General features: G+C 40.2%; 1 protein-coding gene across 4 annotated transcripts in view; it reads left to right on the forward strand.

Moving 5' to 3' along the window:
* LOC127649498 (gastrula zinc finger protein XlCGF8.2DB-like) overlaps positions 1-25427 on the forward strand; it is a 162502-nt gene that overhangs the window by 49341 nt on the left and 87734 nt on the right. For 2 of the 4 annotated variants that reach the window (XM_052134626.1, XM_052134624.1), the window contains exons 1-2: positions 4668-4843; positions 8186-8311. In XM_052134626.1, the coding sequence (XP_051990586.1) occupies positions 8215-8311 (97 nt within the window). In that variant the 5' untranslated portion in view covers positions 4668-4843; positions 8186-8214. Of the gene's footprint in view, positions 1-4667; positions 4844-8185; positions 8312-23057; positions 24729-25427 lie in introns of those variants that run through there. The other 2 variants (XM_052134627.1, XM_052134625.1) reach the window with 2 other exon arrangements.

The following is a 25427-nucleotide window of genomic DNA, read 5'->3' on the forward strand; positions in this document are numbered from 1 at the left end:
ACTGAGGTTGAAGAGAAAGGTACGGGAAGCAGTTATCAGGGACATCCTGGTTGCAGATGACCCTGCCATAACCACCCACACAGTGGCTGAATTACAGTGCCTAATGGACCGCTTTGCTAAGGCCTGCAACGACTTCGATCAGCCTCAAAAAGACAAATGTGATGGCCCAAGACGTGGACCCAGCGAGCATCATCATCAGTGACTACAAACTGATGGTTGTGGAACAGTTCACTTACCTTGGCTCCACCATCACCAGCAACCTCTTGCTCGATATAGAGCTCGACAAGAGGATTGGCAAGGTCTCCACAACCTTAACCAGGTTGTTGCAGAGAGTGTGGAACAATAGCATGCTGACAATCAACACAAAAGTTGCTGTGTACCGTGTCTGCGTGGTAAGCACTCTCCTCTACGCCAGTGAAACCTGGACCCTGTACTCATCACAAGAGAAAAGACTGAGTGCCTTTCATATACGCTGCCTCCGACGCATACTTGGGATCTCCTGGGAAGAACATGTGAGCAACAACAAGGTGCTGGAACGCACCAAAACTCCAAGTTGTCACAGTTCCTCCTGACACTCCCAGCACTCACACCCCACGATCTCCCTCTCCCGAATTCTAATCACCTGCACCTGAAGCTCGTTCTCACATTCATCAACCTCACAGTATATAAGCTTCACTGTCCTGTCACTCTTGGTCTGGTCTCAACGGCGATCACAGACTCTCTTACCTGCTTCCTCCTGGAGACACTTCGTTACCTTCCTGGTTCTCCTCTCCAACGCTCCTATGTATTCTTGATCCAAGCTCTACTGCTCCTTCGTCTAGTCCCTGTTTACCCGCTATCCAGCGAACTGCAGTCATCACCCAGGTTTACCCGCTATCCAGCGAACTGCAGTCATCACCCAGGTTTACCCGCTATCCAGCGAACTGCAGTTATCACCCAGGTTTACCTGCTATCCAGCGCACAGCAGTCATCAGCCAGGTTCACCCGCTATCCAGCGCACAGCGGTCATCACCCAGGTTTACCCGCTCCCCTCTCTTCCTCAATAAACTACACCTCCCGGTTTTACACTACCATCGAGTCTGAGTATCTGTTAAACAAGTATGGTCATTCTCCTCCTCCAGTGTTGCCTCAGATGGCTAGGCCATTATGCAGGATGGATGATGGAAGAATCCAAAAGGACATCTTATATTCAGAACTTGCCACTTGCAACAGGACCACAGGTCGGCACCATCACCGCTTCAAAAATATATGCAAGAGAGACCTCAAAGTGCTCGATTTTGACATCAACAGCTGGGAAGAACTTGCCCAGAACAGGTCATGTTGGAGACACACCTTGACCACAGGACTGAAAGTTGGAGATGACAAGCTGTGGCAGCTCACCAAGGAGAAACGAGCAAACCGAAACCGAGAGCTGACACAACCTTCAGGTGTCGACACTGCAACAGAGGCTGTCAATTACGCGTGGGACTATACAGCCACAGTGCACGTTGCAGTCTTGAGACGGATGCCTACTGAGGGTGTCCATCCTAAGGAGTGAAAAACTGCAAATGAGCCCCCATAGCAGTAACTGGCCTATTGCTCTAATCTCTACATTATGTAAAATAATGGAAAAAAAGAAAGTGTTTTCAACAATCCAAAGTGGTTTTTAGAGAAAGTAGGTATACATTAGATGCCCTGGTGTTGTTTGAAAATGAAATAAAAAAAGCTTGAGTAATGAAGGAATCCCAGGTTGCAGTCGTTTTTGATATAGAAAAGATACTTTGTGGAGGATTACTATTTAAACTGAATAAAATTGGATTGTTGGTTAATTTTATAACTGGGTATTAGATTTTCTATTTGACCTTTCAGGTAAAAATTTAAGAGGAATTACAGTATCAGCCCCATATGACATTTTAAGGGTGCTGTAATCAGCCCAGTATGGTTTAATTTAATGATCAATTATGTTTTTGATAAAGAAAAACCAGAAATGGGATTGGCTCTTTATGCGAATGGGGCATTATGGAAGAGAGGTTGAAATATAAAAAAGGCATACAGGAGGCGATTTAAACCCCAATCCTTGAACCATTCTTCCACTTCTTTAAAGTTTCCTGTATCAAAAACACAACCTTTGATATTCACAAAGAAAAGGCGGATTGACAGTTTAACACTGAAATTATACGATCAATCATTGGAAAGTGTACCAGTGTTTAAGTACCTTGGTTTATGGTTTGATGAAAAGTTGACTTGGAAGTAGCATACAAGTAAAATCGAAACAAAATATAAAAAGATCATAAATTGTATGCGTTCAGTTGCCCATTACAATTGGTGGGCTATTCGTAAGTTGTTGTGTATACATCAAGCTCTAATACATTCTTTCTTTGATTGTGGTTGCATTGTATATGGATCAGCAACCAAGTCTTCATTGAAAGGACTAGATATTATACTGTATAGAGCATTAAGAATTTGTTGTGCAGTGATAAAATCATCAACTACAGTTGCAATTAGGGTAGAAAGGGGAGAGATACCTCTAGATCTTAGGAGGGAAAAACTGACAATGACATACTGGGTATATCTTCAAAGATCAGCGAGCAATCATCTTCAAAGTACTAGAGGATTGCCTGGAGTATACAGGTGATGGAGGAAATAGTTTTGGGTTGAAGTACAGAGAGTGGGCCAAGGAATGTGAAACGACAAGAAGAGCTTCTTTCCTAATGTGCCTCTTTCTGGTGCTCCACCATGAAAGGTTCCAGATACGCTCATAGACTTGAGATTACTAGAGGCCCGGAAAACGCCCAAAGAAGGAATAGTGGAAATAAGGTAAAGGCTTTACTGAATGAGAAATGTTATTAAATATTGCAAATGTTTACAGATGTTCTAAAGAACTGACCAACCAAAAGGTTGCGTAGGGATATTTGTTCCAAAATTTAAAACACGGATGAGTTTGAAATTGTTCTATGATCTGTCTGTGCACACTGCAGAATTAACTGTGATAATAGTTGGACTGCAATGGATTGAGCAGGTTAGACCGAACAAGGTGGTAATATGTTCAAATTCTTTTTCGGCCTTCGTAAATATACTGCATGCAAGATCAGATAGAGAAGACTTGTGAGTGGAAATATATTCATTGTTAAACAGATTGAAAGAGGTTGGTATTATGGTGTATCTTTGCTGGGTGCCGGACAGCGCATATTGGTGTATATGGGAATGAGGCTGGTGACAAACTAGCAAAAAAACCCACTAGATTAAAGGGAAGTTGATGTCAGAGTACCTATGGGAAAGGAGGCAACAAAAAAAAATTGGTAATAAAGAAGTAGTTGGGAAAAATAGTAATACAGGAAGGAAAATAGTAATACAGGAAGGTTGTGTTATAATATCATACAGTCAGTAGGGAGGGTAAACAGTCAGGGAGGAAACAGAAGGGAAGAAGTATTATGATCTAGACTGGGACATACAGGATTGAACATTGGCACTTTGTTGGTTATGTGATGTCTCTGAAACTGTACATCATGTATTTATATGTATATGTGCAAGGTAGCTTGTTATTTAGTAGTTTTAAAAATAAACTAGTGTGGACTGAGGATATCTTTGGGAACAGGTTTGATGGACAGACAGGTTTATAGGGCACTAAACCTATAACTTCTAGGATCTAGATTATAGTGTGTATGAATGAACCTCAGTGTTTCCCAACTTTTTTACAGGGATGCAAACTCATGAGGGGTGAAAAAGGCAAGGCAATCACTGGTCCACGAACATTTTTTCTGTGGATATTTATTATTTTTTTTTTTAAAGAATAAGCTAAAAGCACCAATTCCAGCTATTTTAGTGATTCAAGTTTAGAATTGTGCACAATTAGCTGCAAAATAAAGAGTATTTTGGTGAGGCTTGCACATGTTTTTAAATTTGTTTAATTTTATTAACTGATTAGTTCATTGACCCCTTCTGGAAATGTCATTAGGTGGTGACAAATGAGCATCTTATGTGCTATGAGTGAGTCAGTGAATCATTTTGAGTCTTTCAGGACCAAAATCTACCAAGAGTGTTTAAGCATTAAAGAACAAAGCAGATCTTCAGTCTTCTTTCAGTCGGAACATTATTTTTCATCCAAAAAGACAACAATAAAAGTGAGTTTCAATAACGTCCTTACCTTCTGCTTTATTAAAACTTGGCTACAAATCTACTGACTTCAGTAGGCCTATATGAATTATAAACGCAAATCAGATCTACGGTATCATTTTTCCTACAGTATTTAAACTGCTGAGCATGGCTTTTATCAGAAAAGAACACAATAATAGACAAATAATAATCATTGAGTTTCAATAATGTTCTTTCATCATTGGAAAGTGCATTTCACATGAGTTGAGTCGAGGCGTCAACGCTCCGTTCAACGCCAGCGTCGCATCGCCCTCCACATGACAAGAGTTGCAGAAAGCGTCAGAGAGGCGATTTTACGAGTTTGCCACGTAAAAAAAGCGGGAGGTGTGCACAATAAACATTGAAAACATGTATTTGGAAGAGACAAAACATCTAGTTGGAGTATGACGCATCCCTACAGGATTTAATTCAGACGCATATGAAATATGGTCATTTGATCAGTGCAATAGGTGGCGGTAATGCTCTTAAAGAGTGGATCGCCATTAAACAAGAAGAAGAAGAAGAAGAAGATTATGACACGTTGTGTGTCATAAGAAAAGCGCCGCGGCTCCTCAATGTGCTGCGTAGTTTGCTGTTGAGGGATTTTGTAAAAAAATAAATGTTTAAATAAATAAATTAAGCACCATCGTTTTTAGTGTGAACTCTGCCTGTTTAAGCAGTTTCCACTGAGATACCTGAACAAACAAAAGAGACGGTGCTACAAGTAAAGTTGGTGAGTGTTTTCTCTTTTATTTGACCATATATCGTTTGTTTGGCAGTGTTGCCTGAAGTATCCATTCGTCACACTTAAGTAAAAGTAAAGATACCTTCACAAGTGAAAAAGGTGCTAATGAGAAACATAACATAGCTTCACAAGAATGAGAAGTTCAGACCGATAAAGCATCAATTAAAAACATTAAACTACGTGAATAGTTTTGTTTTGGTCCATTGGTGCCGTATTCGGTGACCAGAATTGAGACTCTTTTCATTTAGGCAGTTAGCAACCAACCTAGCAACTGCACATTAATGTTCTAAAAACACAGAGAACAACTTGGCAACAGTTTAACAATAACCTGGCAATTGGCAACCACCCAGAACAGCCTAGCAACTGAATGGCAATATGCTACAAACATAGAGCACAGCATAGCAAATGTGCCCAGCAACTACCCAGAACATCCTAGTAACCACCCTACTGACTATGCAATAGTGAAAAGCACCGAGTACACCTTAGCAACCACCCAGAATACCCTTGGAACCACCCTAGTGACTATGTAAAAGCGCTGAGTACACCCTAGCAACCACCCAGAATACCCTAGGAACCCCCCTAGTGACTACGCAAAAGCACCGAGTACACCTTATCAACCATCCAGAACACCCTAATAACCACTCTAGTGACTATGTAATAGTTAAAAGCACTGAAGACACCTTAGTAACCCTAGTGACTACGCAAATTTGCTGAGATCACCTTAGCAACCACCCATAACATCCTAGTAACCACTCTAGTGACTATGCAATAACCAAAAGTGATGAGAACACCTTAGCAACCACCCAGAACACCTTAGTAACCACTCTAGTGACTATGCAATAGCGAAAGGCACTGACAATCACATTAGCAACCACCCAGAACACCCTAGTGACAATGCAGTGGCCAAAAGCATGGAGTACACCTTAGCAACCACCCAGAACACCGTAGTGACTACGCAATAGGGCTGGACGATATGGCCAAAATTGATATCACAATATATTTCTTAATTTCGGTCGATACGATAGAATTCCGATATCGATATGAACAATATAAAAGCCTCAGAAAAACTGCCAAGAACGCCCACAATGGATGTCTGTACCTACAAACTTCTGAAAAATGAATTCTATGAAACCTCCTCCTATAAAACTATATTTAAGAAATAAAATCTGTACAAATAAATTAAATTTCACCTTTTATTTGCACTTAGCGTTCAACTCTCACCTTTGTCAATATTAATATTTTTTAACTTGAAACTACATCATAGGATGATTATCTTTATAGATTGAAACAAAGGTTCTTCAGCTAGGATAAAGAATATTAAAGTGCTCAGAATTGCTGCGGAAAACAGAAAAAAAGAGTGAACAACAAAAACTTGCTGGGGCATTAAAGGCCACGCTGTGTATTGTAAAAAATATAATGATATATGTATATATATATATATATATATATATATATATATATATATATATATAATAACTAAGGAGTAAAACAATAAAAACAGGCCAACAAATGTGTTTTAAATTCAGAAACATTTTGAGTCCCCCCTCCCTTGCACCACTGTAGTTTGGTCCACAACCTGCGTTCCCCCTTTATGTCAATTACACACACAAGTCTGGTGGAGTTTGAATTGCTTCGTCAATTATGGAGTAGGCTTCAGTGGCAAGGCTATTTTATTCACTTTAAGCATCAGATGAAGTGATTATTTTCTCTTAAATACAGATGATGCTGAGTCATTAATAAATTAATCGTGACAAAAAATTATGATAACCAATGTATTTTTTTATGAGTCCGCAACATTAGCGATTATAACGTTACCTAGCTTGTTTGTGAACTGATATTAGCCTAATAAATTTGTTTTGGGTGTCGCTCAATATGATGTTACGTGGCAAATCAGTGGGATGACTGCAGTTGAATATCTAAGAGACCCTTCTGTCCCCAACAAAACCTAAAATATTATGGATGACCGCATGGTGAAATAAGTCTTCTGTGTACACATCTGTGTACAATTTTGGCTCTATTATTTGTGTTCCTTTCAAAAATTGCCATGTCACGCACGTAGCCAGTTGTGTTCCGCTTTTTCTGCTCTGCTTGAATACAATGAACTAACAGCTGCGCCCTGTACGTTAATCAGTGACAAATGCTATTATTATATATAATTCTAATTATATATTATAGATAATTTCATCTCGAAAATGTTTTAAAAAATCATATCACCGTTATTGAAAAAAAATTATTTTGCGATACATATTGATATTGAATTATTGTCCAGCCCTACTAATCAATAGCTAGAAGCGCTGAGTACACCTGAGCAACCACCCTAGTAACTACCCAAATAGCCAAAATCACTGAGAACAACTTAGCAACCTCCCAGAACACCCTAGTTTTGCTTAGGCAAGCACCATTCACTTTAGAAAATGTAAAAATAGTTCTCCTGTTACTATCTGTTTCAGGTTAAATGAGTTTTGCAAATGTTAGTGTTCATGTAAAAGGTTACTGCATTGATTGGCCTGAAACTTGATATGAAAAGGTCCCCTGGAAAGGCTGGAGACTGATCTCACTGAACTTCACAGCACAGATTAAAATTACATGAGCGTTTTATTCTCTTTTACAGCGGAGACGACGTAACTTGCGTTGTTCGACGTGCCCTTCCTTGTGATTTTGATTCAGATTGATGATTTGCATAATTAATAATTCAGTCCACTTTTTGAATCATTTGGACCTATTCAAAGGAATCGAATTTAAAAGATTTGACTGAAATGATTCTTTCTAGTGGTCAGCCAGTATGGATTATTCAATGGCCGATGCCTATATAAGTAAGGGATAATCCACGGATAGGTGTGCTTTAAATTTTTTTTAAATGCTGTAGTGGCTATAGGCAGCACATCAGCACAGAAACATAGTATACACAACACTTCACAGTTTAAATCGTCTTGTAGGATAGCAACAGGTGCATTAATAATTAATAGGTCCTGGTTTTAATGCAAAACAAACTGATTTCCATTATTTGTGTTGTGAAACACCCGAGAGACTGCTCTTAAAAGATATATATTAAAATATTAGGCTACTTACAGATTACATTAAAAAATATATTTCACTTGTTTCCTAACATCTGCAGAGGAATGTGATCATATTAGGTTTTTCTGGCACCTTGAAATGGAACATGGTCAATAAATTGATTGAATTATTACCGTCACTTAAATAAAAAGAACATGACCATTCTTCGTGACCATTCACAAACACAAATCTATAGTATTTACAGTCTTGTCAAATATGCTTTTAATATTTATTTACCTGATCATCATAACTTTCCACCTGCTCTCTGACCCTTAGAATGATATCTGCAGTACGTGCTGTTGAAGATGGAGTTTGTTAAAGAGGAGTTTAAAGAGGAGAGTGAAGACATCAGTATTTCAGAAACATTCAGACTGAAGAATGAAGATACTGAGGAACAAAGAGGTTGGTGCCCATTCTTGATTTATATTTAATTACTAAAGGAGTAGTTTCACTCAGAAATGTAAATTCTGTTGTCATTTACTCAACCTCATGCCATATCAAACATGTATGGCTTTCTTCTGCTGAATATTAGGATTGCCATGGTGTGAGTTCTGAGTTACTGTCTGGAAAAAAAATCATACTAGCTCCATCAATGACATAAATGCATCATAAACTTAATCCATAAGACTCCAAGACTCCGTACTGAAGCAGTACGATCAGTTTTGGTTGAAAGCAGGCCAAAATGTAAGTCCTTTTTCACTATAAATTTTGTCATCTGCAGTCTCCTTGGCGTGATCATGATTTGAGACTAGACAAGTGTAAACGATCTTGCACGTCTCTTGACCAAACATCATGACTTCATGTTGCAAGAACCAATGAGGTTTGATGTGATTGAAGTGTCACAGTATTTGATTTGTGTGCTGTTTACAAATTTATTTATTTTTTGTCAATCCTGCTGTTGGGACAAGAAGTATTTTCTCTTTTAATAACCGCTGGGACCAAGTCATTTACACAGTGATGGTCAGATTGGCCACTCAAGACTCCTATAAACATATGTTATTAGGTTGTAATATTTACACACCTTTGAGAATTTCCTTTATTCTGCTGACACCCTTGAAAAAGTTAAAAAAAAAATTTTTTGTAAAAATGGATCTGAAACGTTTTTCATTTGATTTGTACTATTTTAACCTGGTTTTCGCCATGAACATTGCCATAGAAGCTGGCTATGGAACAGCCATGGAATTTTAAAGCCTCATTATTATGGTTTAGTATTTCTGTGTAATGTTGAACATTGTTAGCCATGTTACTTATAACATTCTTTCTCAGTCCTGGAACTCAAACCATTTTCTGATGCCCCAAAAAATCTATATTTATGTAATTAAATTAATATCATATAGATGTGACAACTAGTCGACTAATGGCGTAAACCAACGACTACTAGTCGACTAGGAAAATCTTTGGTTGGGGGCAGCCCTAACTTAATAGAATACACACTAACTTAATAGAATACACACTAACTTAATAGTCATGCAATCTACATTATTTGAGGAAAATCACATTAACATTTAAATGGGATTAATTTACACAGAATGTAACCCAAACCACAATTAGCTGAAAATGACCTTATTAAATCGTTTTTTTTTTACCATTTACTACAAGTTCATTGCAGTATTCCACCCTGCTGATAATAAAAGTGTGAACTTTCTCCAAGTCTTGTTTGAATACAAAACCACTTGTTCTTGCAATATTCATTTATTATATATATATTTTTAAGATGATAGTAGGCTAATTCAGTTATATAGTAGCTTTTTATGACTACTGAAACTTAGATCTGATCCCAAAATGACACCAAGTTTTCCGCCTTTATAATTTTTTTGTCTTTAGACCCCTGACGTTGAGAATTAATTTTTGTTATGCAACCCATTTACACATGCTGAGATATGGGAGCTTTCCAGTCAGTGATACTTCACGATGTCTTTGCGTTTAGTGAAAAGTCTGACCTCAGATTTGATATCCTTGTTTGGTGGTGGATATTTCTCCATAACTTTACATAATGTTAACTTCCAATCAGACTTTTCCCAGATTCCAGTGGATGGTGGGTTCTTCATTGTAGGATGGTGACCCTTACGGTTAGTTTTGTTTACCAAGAACTTTTACACCCCTAATGGAGACATTTAAAGTTGGCACATTGAGCAAACTTTGTTTAGAATGTGGAGTTTTTGCAACTTTCAAAGATGGATTTAAAGATGAGACTACAAGATTAATATGGTTTTGGAAGCTTAATAAGCCAACAATGCTTAAACGATTGATGAAATAATGAACAATAAAAGGTTTTTTCATACCAAATTGCCTAATGTCAGAGACATTATTAGGATGAGATTGGTCATTCCTTTGCATAGGAATGGCTGAAATCGTAATGTCAAAAATGGTGACTGGAAGGAATGGAAATTACCCCATTCATTTAGAATAGCCACTCCTTTTATTTTTGTAAGGGTTTTAGGGTCTTTTTTTAGTCTTTTTATTTGAGCATACATATTTGCTGGACCAGCAAACATTTTTGCATAAAATAAAAATTGGCAGAATTGATTTATGTCTTGAAATATGTCTTCCCATTCAAGTAGATTTTAGTTGTATTGCATGCATAGAAAATAGCTGCCTGGAGGTGTAACAAACAATTGGCACTTTTCCACTGCACATTATGGTTCGACTTGCCTCAACTCTAATCGCTTTACTTTTCTGAGCTTGCATTTCCATTGCAGTTTAGTCCCTCCTCAACGTGGGAAGGATTATAGGCTGATCATCATAGTTGCGCTGCCTCAACTGCCGTGACATCATCTTAAAAATGACACAAACTGACCAAAACAATAACACGACCGCTAGCTACTAACTCATTGTGCTGCATAAAGCAGTTGTTGCATGGTGATTTTACACAATTGTAATGTTAAATTGGCCTGGTTGTTTTAGATGCAAGCTTCCAGTAGCTGGTCAACTAAATAAAGTGAAGCTTTCAAGCAGAGTGTAGAGTTAACGTAAGAAAATGTACCATCCTCCATTGTGGATCAGTCCAGGGCACTCTCCTTCCCATTGCTCGTCGGTTATGATAAGTCCATTTGGTCAAACCACTTCCACATTTCCTTGATGGTTCTGTGGTCACTTAAGTTTTTTTTTACTTTTCCCTGCACTGTTGCTAGGTCCGGTGGTAGCCGTGTGCGGCCAACAACTGAAACTTACTGAGAGACTTCATTGCTAACGAGTGGACCATCTGCACCTTGTTTATTGACCATGGCGTGGTTTTGTGCACAGCCATTTCTTTTTTCACAATTCGAAAGTTGCATGAACAAATGATAATGTTATCGCTGTTGCCAACTTTAAAACTAGCGGGTTGATGTCGCGTGTCAGAAACCCAGTGATGCTGATAGTGACGATTCTCCCTGACCAGTCAGTGATCTGCAGAATTTTGACATCACATTTAGTATCGGCTCGGCTCACTTGGAACCTCGTCCAAGGTGGTACTAAAAAAAGCATCCGTTACCAGGTACTATCCACACTACATCCCCAAAAAATCAAGCAGAGTCGAGTTGTACCGTGCAGTGGAAAGCCCCAAAGGTGAGTTGCTTTAAAGGGACTTTGCTGTTGTGTAATTTGTCTAACTCCTTAAAGCTTGGTCGTGTGGGAGTTCTGGTCCTGGATGCTGATTGGCCAATAGCCGTGCTTTATTCATGATGAAGCACAGATCTCTTCAATGAGCTTCTGTTTGTATTACTGCGCAGCATCGATAGCTGACAGTTCTTGTTGCATAAAAAATTTCAGTTTACTGTCAGGTATTTTATCTTCTAGCGGAAAGATGACATTTAATGATTTAACTTAAAAAAATAAAATAGTGTACGGAGTTCTGTAGGAATGACTACACCAGGGTTGCCTAATCCATCTCCTGGAGGGCCACTGTCCTGCAGAGTTTAGCTCCAACACTAATTAATCCCACCTGCCTGTATTTTTCAAGTAATTCTGCAGTCTTTGATCAGCATATTCAGTTGCGTTTGAGTAAGGTTTGAGAAACTCTGCAGGATAATGGCCCACCAGTTTTAGGCACCCCTGGTTTAACTTTGTTCTGTGTTCCAAAGTTTTGTCGCTTTCATCAGAAAATGTGATTTCCCCATGGACTGGGGCACCAGCTGGGCTCCTGTAGAACTTGATTTGGCCCAGTGGCTCACACTCTTCAAAACTATTTTATGGCTTCTTCCCTCAGACTCCCAGAAAGAGATTTATCCCAAGTTATTGCAAGTAAAGCTCTCACGCCCCATTTCCTGGAATGCTGTCCAATCAAGAATCAAGGCCAATTATATCATAATCTAGCAACTTGACTTAACAATTGTCTTCAATTTAGAGGATTATCTGTTTTCTCTTTAAGGAGGTCCTGGCCCAATCATCTTTTCCCCTCTTATTCCTCTTTTACTAATACGTAAATAATAAGTCATTATGTAAATCTTGTCTTCCTCCACCAAATATGCTATGCCTTGAGCTTTATTGTCTTCCCTAGTTTGTCTTTCTGGGCTGACTTTTCTACCCCAGCAATATGTTAGCTTTGCCTGTTGATCCGCAATGTTAACTCTAGTGATGGCAAACTCCTAAGCCGCTTGGCACACTTGTTCCCTTTAAAGCAAATTTTTTTCTGTTCTCAGAAAAGTGGCCTCCTTCCCACATCTGTTGTTAGAGTATTTTGCATTCCAGTGAGGAAATTTGCTGTAAGCATCCTCCAAGGGAGTTTATCACTTCAAATTCTCTCTCTCTTCTGCCAGGGCCATTTCCTTGCCCACTGGATGACTATTTCCAGTGACACACACCACAGTTTGGCTCACAGCCTGTTCCAAAGCTATCCCACTTCCACCATTCCAGACCAGGACTAACACTTTGATAGACTTGAGCAATTTCATCTAAGCCTTTATAGACTTATTCATGAGCTCCCTGTATTCCTTTGAGAGTCTTGACTCTGACCCTGAGGAGATATATATTGGTGCTCATCTTATTGGTCATTCCACCAACCTCAATAGAGAGATCATTATGTTTAATAATAAGCAATCTGTCCCCCAGTACATCTCTATAAAGTGAAAGTGACTTTTTATTATACAGCACGCATTAAATAACTTGAGCAGGGGGATCAGTCTATACAGTTAGAACTCACCTCCCTGAGCTCTGATTGAAACAATGTTGTTTGACTCTCTGCTGGGAAAGCTGGCTAAGTGAAGTAGATTTTTTTTCAGTAGTCCTTTTTTTTTCTTTTTTAGCTCCTCCACTGTCTTGCCCAAAGTTACTTCTGCAAGTTGTCAAAAGACATGCACAGCTCCTTTCCTTTGCGTTAACAGCTTTTCCTTTTGGACTTTTTGAAGCCTTTGATCTTTGTGTCCCTGTTGTAACGCTTTATCATCTTTAGAGTTCTCTAGCAATATTCTGGCTTAACTTTAACCACAGGACACATATAAAACAACTCCAAGCAACTTTAATTTCTTTATGGCATTTGTTGAAGAGTTATTGGTACAGTAGTGCTCAATTTGCTGCTTGAATTTTAGCAATCTGTAAATGTGTTAATTAGTTGGGTTGATAACCTTTAATAAAACAAACATACAATGTAAAACTGGATTGATGAAGCTTGCCTTTTCCACATTGTCTTTTTCTAAATAAGATATCTTTTAAATTGTACCCCATAACATTTATTTATTATTCAACAACTGTAACATTTTATAATTTAATTCCACAACTCATTCAATATATGAAATGCACATTGACATTTTAAGTCAGAAGTTTACATATACCTTAGCCAAATACATTTAAAGTCATATTTAAACTAAAACAATTCCTGACATTTAATCGTACAAAACGTACCCTGTCTTGGGTCAGTTAGGATCACTACTCTTATTTTAAGAATGTGAAATGTCAGAATAAAAGTAGAGAGAATTATTTATTTCAGCTTTTATTTCTATCATCACATTCCAAGTGGGTCAGAAGTTTACATACAATTTGTTAGTATTTGGTAGCATTGCCTTTGAATTGTTTAACTTTGGTCAATGTTTTGGGTAGCCTTCCACAAGCTTCTCACAATAAGTTGCTGGAATTTTGGCCCATTCCTCCAGACAGAACTGGTGTAACTGAGTCAGGATTGTAGGCCTCCTTGCTCGCATATGCTTTTTCAGTTCTGCCCACGAATCAAGTTGAGGTCAGGGCTTTGTGATGGCCACTCCAATACCTTGACTTTGTCAACAATTCTTGAATTGTTGCTTTGCATAAAGCTGTAGAGGGTTTGTTGTGGCAAAAAAGTATTAACCAACCATTATCACTGTGTAAGAGAGACTCCGAATCAAACAGTCTTTTAAAATAATTTATTCTTGCAAGAAGGACCCAGTCATTACACTGGAATTACACTGTGACATGAGTGAGGCGTTGTCTGAAAGGGCTGAGTTGTTTTTATACCTCTTTTCCCCAAGGTCTCCAACAGAAGCATATCTTCCCCCTCTACATTCCTTCGATACAGGGACTAGGCCACTAGCCCTGATTTACTACTAACTAGCCCAAACATACCCCCCCTGTACTAAATGACCTCTGACCTGAAGAGGGCAGAGGACCCCACTCAGCCTTTCCCGAAGTGTCTCGGTTCTGCTTTTCAGTCATAAATACTGTCTCGGTTCAGACATAAGCACATACATACATTTTCTATCCTCATCTCCCTCTACGAATGAGAAGACCAGGTGGCATTCCTTTGCAATGACTATTACTGATCAATGAGTATTCAAATTTCTACAACAGGTTACAAAGTTATCTCAAAGAGCTTGGATATTATTCTGTCCACAGTTAGACAAATTGTTTATAGTAAATAAGTTTTAGTACTGTGGTTACTCTCCCTAGCAGTAGCCATCCAGCCAAGATTTTAAGGAATCATTGGAACTGGTTAACATTTCTGTTCAAGAGTCAGCTATATGGAAAACATTAAACAGGCTTGGTGTCCATGGCAGGACATCACAAAGGAAAAAAAAAAACATTGCTGCATGCTTGAATTTTGCCAAAGACTACCGTGGCACACTACAACCACACTGGGAAAATGTTTTGTGGACAGATGAAACCACCTTGGGGATGATGTTTTCATGTTGATGTACTGTGGAGGGAGCATCATGATTTGGGGCTGCTTTGGCCTGGACCACTTGCCATCATCAATGGGGGGGGGAAATTAATTCCCAAGTTTATCGAGATATCCTACGAGCTAAAGCACCAGCTGAAGCTCACGAGAAGATGCAGCAGGACAATGACCCTAAACATCAAAACTACAGAATGGCTTCAAAAAAATTTAATACACCTTTTGGAATGGACCAGTCAGACCCTAGATCTTAACCCAATAGAGATTCTGTGGAAAGACCTCAAGAGAGCCATTAACACCAGACATCCTAAGAATATTGCTGAGCTGAAGCAGTTCTGGAAGGATGAATGGTCCAAAATTCCTTCTGAATATTGTCCAGTTCTAATCCACAGCTACCGGAAATGCTTGGTTGATTTTATTTCTACCAAAGCAGGATCGGCCAGTTATTAAATCCCAGGATTCACTTTTTCCACAGCACTGTGAATTGTTTAATGGGAAGTGTTCAATAAAGACATGAAATATTATAATTGTGTGTTAGCGTAAGCACATTGTCTATACTTGTGACTTTGATCACATTTTATTGCCAGTTAATGCAGAAAACCTGCTAATTCCAAAGGGATCTCATACTGTTTCTTGCCACTGTAATATGGATTGACACATTGGGCACACTGCATTTACTATTTATTAATTTTTTAGCTTATTCAAAGTAGTTCACCATTTCAAAGCGATGATATGCTCCTTGTTTTATAGCATGGCTTCACTCATTAATGTCCTAATTTTCTTTCTTCAGTTGAGTTGCTTTTTATCAAGTGCTTCATCCAAAACAGTGTAAAAGTACTGTATTTGGAGGACACATTTATCTGCCTGCAAAACCGTACGTTCTATTAGGTATGTGAGTAGTATGAATAGATTTCGGATATACTTCATCCGGGTACTTTGGCTTAGTCTCATGACCCGAATACACCGTATGACACAATAAGACCAGCCGCAAAAACTATCTGCTTTTGGTTTTGTTAAACAAGTACAATGAACAATTATCGAGGTTGGGCCTATCACGATTATTAAATAATTGTCTGATTGCAGTTATTTGATCCAACCGTGGTTATTTAAGATGACCACGATAATTGTGCACTTCAAATTTGAATGCCCAAATAAGGGAATTTTAATCCAGTATTTAAATGCCACAAATGGCACTTTTGTATGTCATTCAATTGAACTCTGAGCGCCGCTCAACGGACATCAACCCAGAGCAGCTTCTGTCTGGAAGAACGTGTGAAATGCTTATCAAACGCTCTGATGCGCACGCTGTCATCAGAGGTTCGCGCCAAACTCCTGTTTAAATCTAAACGAGCAAAGATAAATGTTGATAGTGAATGCAAAGCGCTCTGATTTCACTTTAATTTAATGATTGGGTAACGGCAAATGTTCCTGGTCAAAGCAGGTTCATTCACACATTGTTAATGACAGTGACACAGAGGTGATGCATATTTCAGTTAACTTGCATTGGGACATAACGGGCCTCCACAAGCGTTTACATGCACAGGGTTGCCAGATAAGAGACGCAACACCCCCAATTTGAGATTTATACTTGCGTAAATTGGAAATATTCCGCCTAATGTTATATTTTGTGCAATCTGGCAACCATGCACGCGAGTGTTCCCCTTTTGAACAAACTTAGCGATCTGTAGTGCAATATTCTGCTCAAGGAAAAGTGTTATATGGCTACTCCGTGTCCATTCTTGAGGCTGCTTGTGATGTTTGGTGCTACTAATTTTGCAGGTAAACCTTCTCAGTGATTCAATTCAATATAAAAGTAGATCTTGGCATCATTGACACGCGAGCAAAAGCAAGCCAGAGACGAATATGTATTTGTATATGTTATTTTTGCGAAGTCCCTTCACACCTGTATGTTAATGTAACCGTTGCAGTAATCATTTATCATATTCATGCAGTTGTGTTATTCAGTTGTGTGCTGAAAGTTGAGGAGACCTGCATCATGACCCTTTTTGTTATGATGGTAAGTGAGGACCCAAAAGCGATGTAGCAAAACAGAGTCTTTTAATGAAGCTCAGGGAATAATGTCAAACACAAAGTCTTCTCCTTGAGAGGAATACAAACAAACAGCCCGCAGAGAGGGCGATACAAAACTGAACAAAACAAGTGCTTCCTTAGATCCCGAGCAAGTCCATGGGCAACAGACAGGGTAAGCGGAGAGTAACACTTAGTGAGAATCCGACAAAGAATGCAGCGAGAGCAAGGGGAGAAATAGAGAGCTTAATCAGAGGAGAGAGGGAACAGGTGGGAAGAGGATTAACGAGGAATACAGGGGAGATGAGAAACAGCTAGAAGAGGGAAGGAGAGGGAAGGTAACATATAACGATCAACAGAGGGTGGCAGAGTAGAGGGAAAGAACAGAATTGAGACATACCAAGATAAGACATGACAGTCCCCTCCCTCAACGAGCCTCCTGGGCTTCGAGGAGGGAACCTGGCGGCTACGGAGGAAATTATCGATAAGCGAACGGTCCAACACGTCCCGAGAGGGGACCCAACTTCTCTCCTCGGGTCCGTAACCCTCCCAATCAACCAGAAACTGATGACCACGACCCCGAGCGCGCATGTCCAGAATCTTGCGATTGGGAAGACCCAATCAAGCGACAAAACTCCTTCCAAAACTGGGACGTAAATTGCGGACCTCTATCCGAAAGGAGGCCATGAATTCTGAAAATATATTCGATGATTATTTGCGCCGTCTCTCTGGCGGAGGGGAGCTTAGTGAGGGGGATAAAATGGGCCGCCTTAGAAAATCGATCGATGACAGTGAGAATGACTGTATTGCCCGCCGACGCAGGGAGTCCGGTGATGAAATCTAAGGCGATGTGTGACCACGGTCGAGAGGGGATGGGAAGTGGTCTGAGAAGTCTGGCGGAGGAGAGTTCCCTGACTTGGTCTGCGCGCAAAGCGGAACAAGCCGCCACGAAGCGACGCGTGTCACGCTTCCGAGTGGGCCACCAAAAGCGCTGGCGAATGGAAGCGAGCGTGCCCGAGCGCCGGGTGACCAGCCAACTTGGCCGAGTGAGCCCACTGAAGAACGGCCAGGCGGTAGGGGCGGGAACGAAGAGGAGGTGTCTAGGACAGGTGCTTGGCGAGGGAGTGCGAGCGAGCACTCGTTTAACCTGCCTCTCTATTCCCCAGACAGTTGACCCAACGATACGGGCCGTAGGGAGAATCCCCTCGGGGTCCGTGGAGACTTCGGGGGAATAGAGACGTGACAAGGCATCGGGCTTGGTGTTCTTGGAACCAGGGTGGTAGGAAATAATGAAATCAAATCGGGCGAAAAACAGAGCCCAACGAGCCTGGCGCGCGTTGAGTCGTTTGGCAGAACGAATGTACTCTAGGTTCCGATGGTCAGCTCGCGGTTACCCACGTCATAGTTACGTTCAGACGGCGACAGGCGACGAGAAAAGTACGCGCAGGGATGTACCTTGTTGTCCGAGGGAGAGCGTTGGGAAAGGATGGCTCCCACGCCCACCTCTGACGCGTCAACCTCAACCACGAACTGTTTGGACAAATCAGGTGTAACAAGGATGGGCGCGGACGTAAAGCGGTTCTTGAGGAGATCAAAAGCCCCCTGGGCGGAAACGGGCCATCTAAATCACGATTTGACAGACGTAAGGGCAGTCAGGGGGGCGGCCACCTGACTGAAATTACGGATGAAGCGTCGATAAAAATTGGCCAAACCGAGAAAGCGCTGCAGCTCGACGCGCGACTTAGGTACGGGCCAGTCTAAAACAGCTTGGACCTTTGCAGAATCCATTCTAATACCCTCTGCAGAAATGACAGAGCCAAGAAAACTAACGGAGGCAGCATGGAAAGTGCATTTCTCAGCCTTCACGTAAAGACGGTTCTCTAATAGGCGCTGGAGGACGCGACGCACATGCTGGACATGAATTTGGAGAGACGGAGAGAAAATCAGGATGTCGTCGAGATAAACGAAAACAAAGATGTTTAGCACGTCTCTCAGGACGTCATTATTTAGTGCCTGGAAAACGGCAGGGGCGTTAACGAGGCCGAATGGAAGAACCCGATATTCAAAGTGCCCTAACGGAGTGTTAAACGCTGTCTTCCACTCGTCCCCCTCCCTATTGCGAACGAGATGGTAAGTGTTACGCAGATCCAATTTGGTGAAAAACTTAGCTCCGTGCAAGATCTCGAAAGCTGATGACATAAGAGGGAGCGGGTAACGATTCTTAACTGTTATGTCATTCAACCCTCGATAATCAATGCAGGGGCGCAAGGAACCGTCCTTCTGAACAAAAAAAATCCTGCCCCGGCGGGAGAAGAGGAGGGGACAATAGTACCGGCATCGAGAGCTACGGATTAATAATCCTCGAGAGCCTGACGTTTGGGAGCCGACAACGAGTAAAGTCTTCCCCGGGGGGGAGTGGTTCCCGGCGAAGTTCGATACTACAATCATAAGAACGATGGGGGAGGAAGTGGCCGGGAATGACAGAACACCATCCGCAGATCGTGATACTCCTCCGGTACCCCCGACAAATCACCAGGCTCCTCCTGAAAAACAGAGACAGAGGATACAGGGGAACAGCAGACATTAAACATTTAACATGACAAGAGACATTCCACGAAAGGATAGTATTCTTAGCCCAATTAATAGAGGGATTATGTTGAACTAACCAGGAATGGCCTAAAACAATAGAGGCGAAAGGGGACTGAAAAATAAAAAAATAAATGGTCTCGCTGTGATTACCGGAGACAGTGAGGGTCAAAGGTAACGTCTCACGCTGAATCTTGGGAAGGGAACTGCCGTCCAAGGCAAACGGGGCCGTGGGCTTACATAAGTCCATGAGGGGGATACCATGTTCCCGAGCCCAGGTGTCGTCCATGAAACAGCCCTCCGCGCCAGAGTCAATCAACGCCCTGCAGGTGGCAGCAGAGCCAGTCCAGCGGAGATGGAGAGTTGTAGCGCTCACCAGTAGCTCTCCTCTTACTGGCGAGCACTGGCCTCTTACCGGGCAGGAGGTCACGAAGTGTGAGGCAGAACCGCAGTAGAGGCAGAGACGGTGGGTGATTCTCCGCTCCTCTTCCTTAGCCGAAATGCGGATGCCCCCCAGTTGCATGGGCTCAGGAACCAAGGTGGTGGCGGAGGGTGGTAGTGCTGCGGAGAGGGGAGCAAAGGAAAATGTGGACTCCTGGTCGCGAGCTCGGCGACGGCGATCAAAACGTCTCTCTAGGCGAATAGCAAGCTCGATCAAGGCATCCATGCGGGAGGGAACCTCTCGGGAAAGACTCTCCTCCTGAATCTCCGTGAAGAGACCATCCAAAAAACGGGCGAGCAGCGCCGGCTCGTTCCAGTCACAGGAGGCTGCGAGAGTATGGAACTCAATGGAGTAGTCAGTAACAGACCGCTTACCCTGACGCAAAGACGATAAGACCCGGGATGCCTCTTCACCAAAAACAGAGCGGTCAAATACCCGTATCATCTCCTCATTGAAATCCTGATAACAGTTAGTACATTCAGCCTTCGCCTCCCAGATGGTCGTTCCCCACTCTCGAGCCCGTCCAGAAAGGAGAGAAACAACGTAGGCGATACGGGCTCTGCTCTGGGCATAAGTAGTGGGCTGGAGAGAAAAAACAACGTCACACTGGGTGAGAAAAGCACGGCATTCAGAGGGCTCACCAGTGTAGCACGGCGGGTTATTAATCCTGGGCTCCGGAGGCTCGGGAGCCCCGGAGGTGACCGGTGGCTTGGGGCGAAGGAGAAGAATCTGCCTCGAAAGTTCGGAGACTTGAGCAGCCAGGCCCTCAATGGCGTGTCGTGCCGCAGACAGCTCTGCCTCATGTCTACCCAACATTGCTCCCTGGTGCTTGACGGCTGACAGGAGTGAGACCGGTGTCGCTGGGTCCATCTTGGTCGGATTCTTCTGTTACGATAGTAAGTGAGGACCCAAAAGCGATGTAGCAAAACAGAGTCTTTTAATGAAGCTCAGGGAATAATGTCAAACACAAAGTCTTCTCCTTGAGAGGAATACAAACAAACAGCCCGCAGAGAGGGCGATTAAAAAACTGAACAAAACAAGTGCTTCCTTAGATCCCGAGCAAGTCCATGGGCAACAGACAGGGTAAGCGGAGAGTAACACTTAGTGAGAATCCGACAAAGAATGCAGCGAGAGCAAGGGGAGAAATAGAGAGCTTAATCAGAGGAGAGAGGGAACAGGTGGGAAGAGGATTAACGAGGAATACAGGGGAGATGAGAAACAGCTGGAAGAGGAGGGAAGGAGAGGGAAGGTAACATATAAAGATCAACAGAGGGCGGCAGAGTAGAAGGAAAGAACAGAAGTGAGACAAACCAAGATAAGACATGACACTTTTAAGCATGTAAACGGGTAAAGTTTTAGAAAAAAAGTAAACTCGTCCGCTTTGCGACAAACATTAAAAGTTCTATGAAATTTTATTAAAACAGACTCCTGATGTAGAGATTGTTAAATTGAATAATAAATTAACAGGGAAGTAGAGATGGTAAAATGCATTTATAATCTCCGCCTTTATTCCGTTTTTTTTTAATGCTTGATAGAAAATCTCCCTTTTGTAGAGCAATATAATACTTTAGGCAATTGCAGAATAGTCCCATTAGACACAGACACTTCGGAAAATTGTGTAAACAACTATTTCTGGGCTTAAAAGATAAAGAAACCAAATCAATGCAGAACATTGTATCTCAAAAGCAATACAATGTGGCCCCCCTATGCACTACTTACAACCCGATTTGGCCCCCTTACCAAAATAGTTAAAAATATTAATTACACACATCACCTTTACAAATTTGTTTCAGGATTTTACATGAGTAAAAGTAAATGTTATATTTTGACAAAATGTTTGTTTCATTTGAAATAATCTAAAGGTAGAATCTATTAGACCTCATTTTATATCAACAGTGGCAGTTTTAAAGTTTCAAGATGTGTTTCAGCTAGTATTTATTTTTCATAAATACATTCATTTATTATTATATTACTATTATATAAGACTAGCACACTGACCTGACCATGGTAACTAGGAGCCTTTCCTTCTGTGTAATATGTGTATAAATATGTAATATTAGGCAACAAACGGGATAATAATGGGCACATAGAAGTAAATATGCACTTCAATGTTTAAATGGGGGAGAGACAATTCCTGTAGATTTTGTTGTTGACATCATCAACAAAAATAATGACACTTGATGCATGTCCTTGTACTGGAAAACCATGAACAAAACTATGCATCATAAAAGGAAATGCAACCCAGGATACATTAAATACAGGTTATGTTTGATCTGTGGCAGGTCGACACTTGATGTCCAACGTAAAATCTGTCCTGGAGCAAAACCAGTTGAGAAGCACTGAGTTAAAGATACAGACATGAGCAGTCTACAGTATATACTAACTGTTAATAATCACAGGACATTACTTTAAAAGCTCACACAGCTGATGTTAATTGGCGTTTAGTATGCTTTAGTTATATAACATGTTATAGTTACATTATATTTTATCATTTTCTTATTTATTCTATTTATTTTATTTTCAAAAGGGAGACTTTTTTTTACACATACTTCAATAAAATAAATGGTTTCAAGTTTCAATTATAATAAAGTGTTTGCTCAAAAATAAATAAATAACCCATATAATAATTGTGTAGTACCGTATAACATGATATATTCTGAGACAGTTCTCATACCGTTGCAACCCTAAATGAGATATATTTAGCACATACATTTGGGATGAGCCGGCTGCCTCGCAATTCACCACCGTTCGTAAAGTCCAAAAGTATGGCTATTCAGACACAGCGATGTTAGCCTTTTGTGTTTTAAGATGTTGATTAACAACATTAATCCACTCGCAAATTGATGATTCATTTTTGCTAACTTTTCCATGAATAAATCGCTTATAGTACCTTTTAAGATCATGTATAAAATGATCACTTGGAATTAAGTACTTCATTTTTTTGCTTTCTGCTATTGTTTGGTTCACTTATCTTCTTTCTTTTGACATTAACCCTCTTGTATTGATTTTTGACTTTTATATTTTTATTTTAGACCTGATGAAGCTGAATGAGGAAAGTGAAGCACTGAATGAAGTGGAGGAGAAATATCAGTATCAGGAACCTGCTAATTTCATAACTGCAGAACAATCTTATAGTTACTCACAGACTGAAATACACACGCAAAAAATAACTCCAAGTACCAAAACAGAAACTTCTTTCAAATGCCCTCAATGTGGAAAGTGTTTCACACATAAAGGAAGTCTTAATATTCATATAAGAACACACACCGGAGAGAAGCCTTACTCGTGTCATCAGTGTGGAAAGAGTTTCACACACAACACAAGTTATAAAATGCACTTGAGGATTCACACGGGAGAGAAACCTTTTTCATGTATTCAGTGTGGGAAGAATTTCATTGACAAAACAAGGCTTAAGGATCATGTGAGAATTCACACTGGCGAGAAGCCTTACACATGCCATCAGTGTGGGAAGAGTTTCACAATTAAAACTACACTAAACGCTCATTTGAAATGTCATTTAGGACAGAAATTACACCAGTGTTCTCAGTGTGGCAAGAGTTTCACTCGGGGAACATATCTCAAGTTTCATCAGCGCTGTCACTCTGGAGAAAGGCCGTTTAACTGTGATCAGTGTGGTCGAAACTTTTTCTCTTCTTCTCACCTAAAAAGACATTTGAAAATTCATGCAGATGAGAAGCCTTACTTGTGTTCTCTTTGCGGAAAGAGGTTTTCACTGCTGGCCAATTTTAAGCAACACAAGAAAATACATACCGGTGTGAAAGCTCATGTGTGCTCCGAGTGCGGAAAAGCTTTTTTCCTAATCAGCTCCTTGAAACGGCACCAAAGAGTTCATACGGGAGAAAAACCTTACAAGTGTTCACACTGTGAAAAGAGTTTTGCTGATTCTCGATACCTGAAAACGCATGAGAATGTGCATACTGGAGAGAAGTCGTATCACTGCACTCAATGTGAGAAGAGTTTCAGCACATCAAGTACTCTACGGAGACATTTATAAAATTGCGCAAAGATGTTGCAAAATGTATCTTGAGAATTATTGTCATGTGGAATTTGTTTCAATTCCAAAGGTAGACTTAGAGGTGCACTTCTTTTGTATTGACTAGGACATTGACACAGAGTGGCATGGATGCAGTGTCATTCAAACACAATTCATTTTCTGTTATAGATGCCAATGTAGAAATTCAGGAGTAATTTAATCTATGGATGAATGTCCATAAATTTAAAACACATTTTTCCTTAATTGTGTTTTAAAGTTTAATTTCATCATCAAACTTTTATCCATGAAATATAATCAAATGAAAAAAAAAAATTTCAACATGCCATTGCATTTCTTTTATCAAATAAAAAGCTTCAGAAAATCAGATCCTAACACAATATTGGTCTTATTTTTGACAAAGTGCTGCACTACAGCATAAATGAAAACGCTTATTCAGTACAACAGGAAAAAGAATGAGCAAATATGGCCAAGTATGATTACACATACAAGGAATTTCTCTTGGTGACCGACGCTTCCAGTGCTCAAACAATACAACAAGACAAATATAATAAAAGAAACTCTTGCTTGTGAGTTCTTGGTTCAATATAATTATAGTAATAATAATAATTAAATGCATTTGACTTTACAGTAGTTGTGTATTTCTGTCTCAATTTTCATACATCAAGCTTTTATTTGGACATGATGACTATGCAGTTTGTGTTATTGACAGTAGTTTCACACCTCTGGATAAGTAGTTGGTTATGGTTGTTAAAATGCTGCAAGTTCAGTATATAAATATGTATTCTGCAGATGCTGTGTATTCATATCTGGTGTTTTCAACAAATGAGGGGCTTCACACATTCACTTTGTAGCGTGCAGTACATGCAGACTGTATAGTTATTTCATTAAAACGCATCCATTTGTGGTTAATAATCACACAAGGACATATCACAATTTTCATTTTATTGTCAATTTCTTTGTAAATGGAATAACTAAGTATGCTCTAAATAATAATTTCGTTTCATACAATTTTATTAATCCCCAGTTTGGGCAAAACAACAGACAAGACAAACAATAAATAGAATTAAAAAATGTAGTAACATGATTATGTGAAAATATGTATTTTCTATATTAAGAATCTGTATAATGGGTAATATGGATAAATGGGTCAATAAACTCAATACAACTTTTAAATAAATCACTTTTACAAAATTACACAATTCCAAATGGCTATTACAAAGATTAATTTAAATTCTGCTCAGACAGGCTTCCTTATTTATAGAATACCTTATTTAATGAAATGATAGCCCCCAGAACAAAAGATGCTCTATCTTTAGCCTATGCTCAGGGTTGGGGAGGAGCGGAATACATGTAACTGGATTATGTATTGAAAGTACAAAATTTAAGT

This window comes from Xyrauchen texanus, chromosome 9 (genome assembly GCF_025860055.1).
Source record: "Xyrauchen texanus isolate HMW12.3.18 chromosome 9, RBS_HiC_50CHRs, whole genome shotgun sequence".
NCBI classification, from domain to species: Eukaryota; Metazoa; Chordata; class Actinopteri; order Cypriniformes; family Catostomidae; genus Xyrauchen; species Xyrauchen texanus.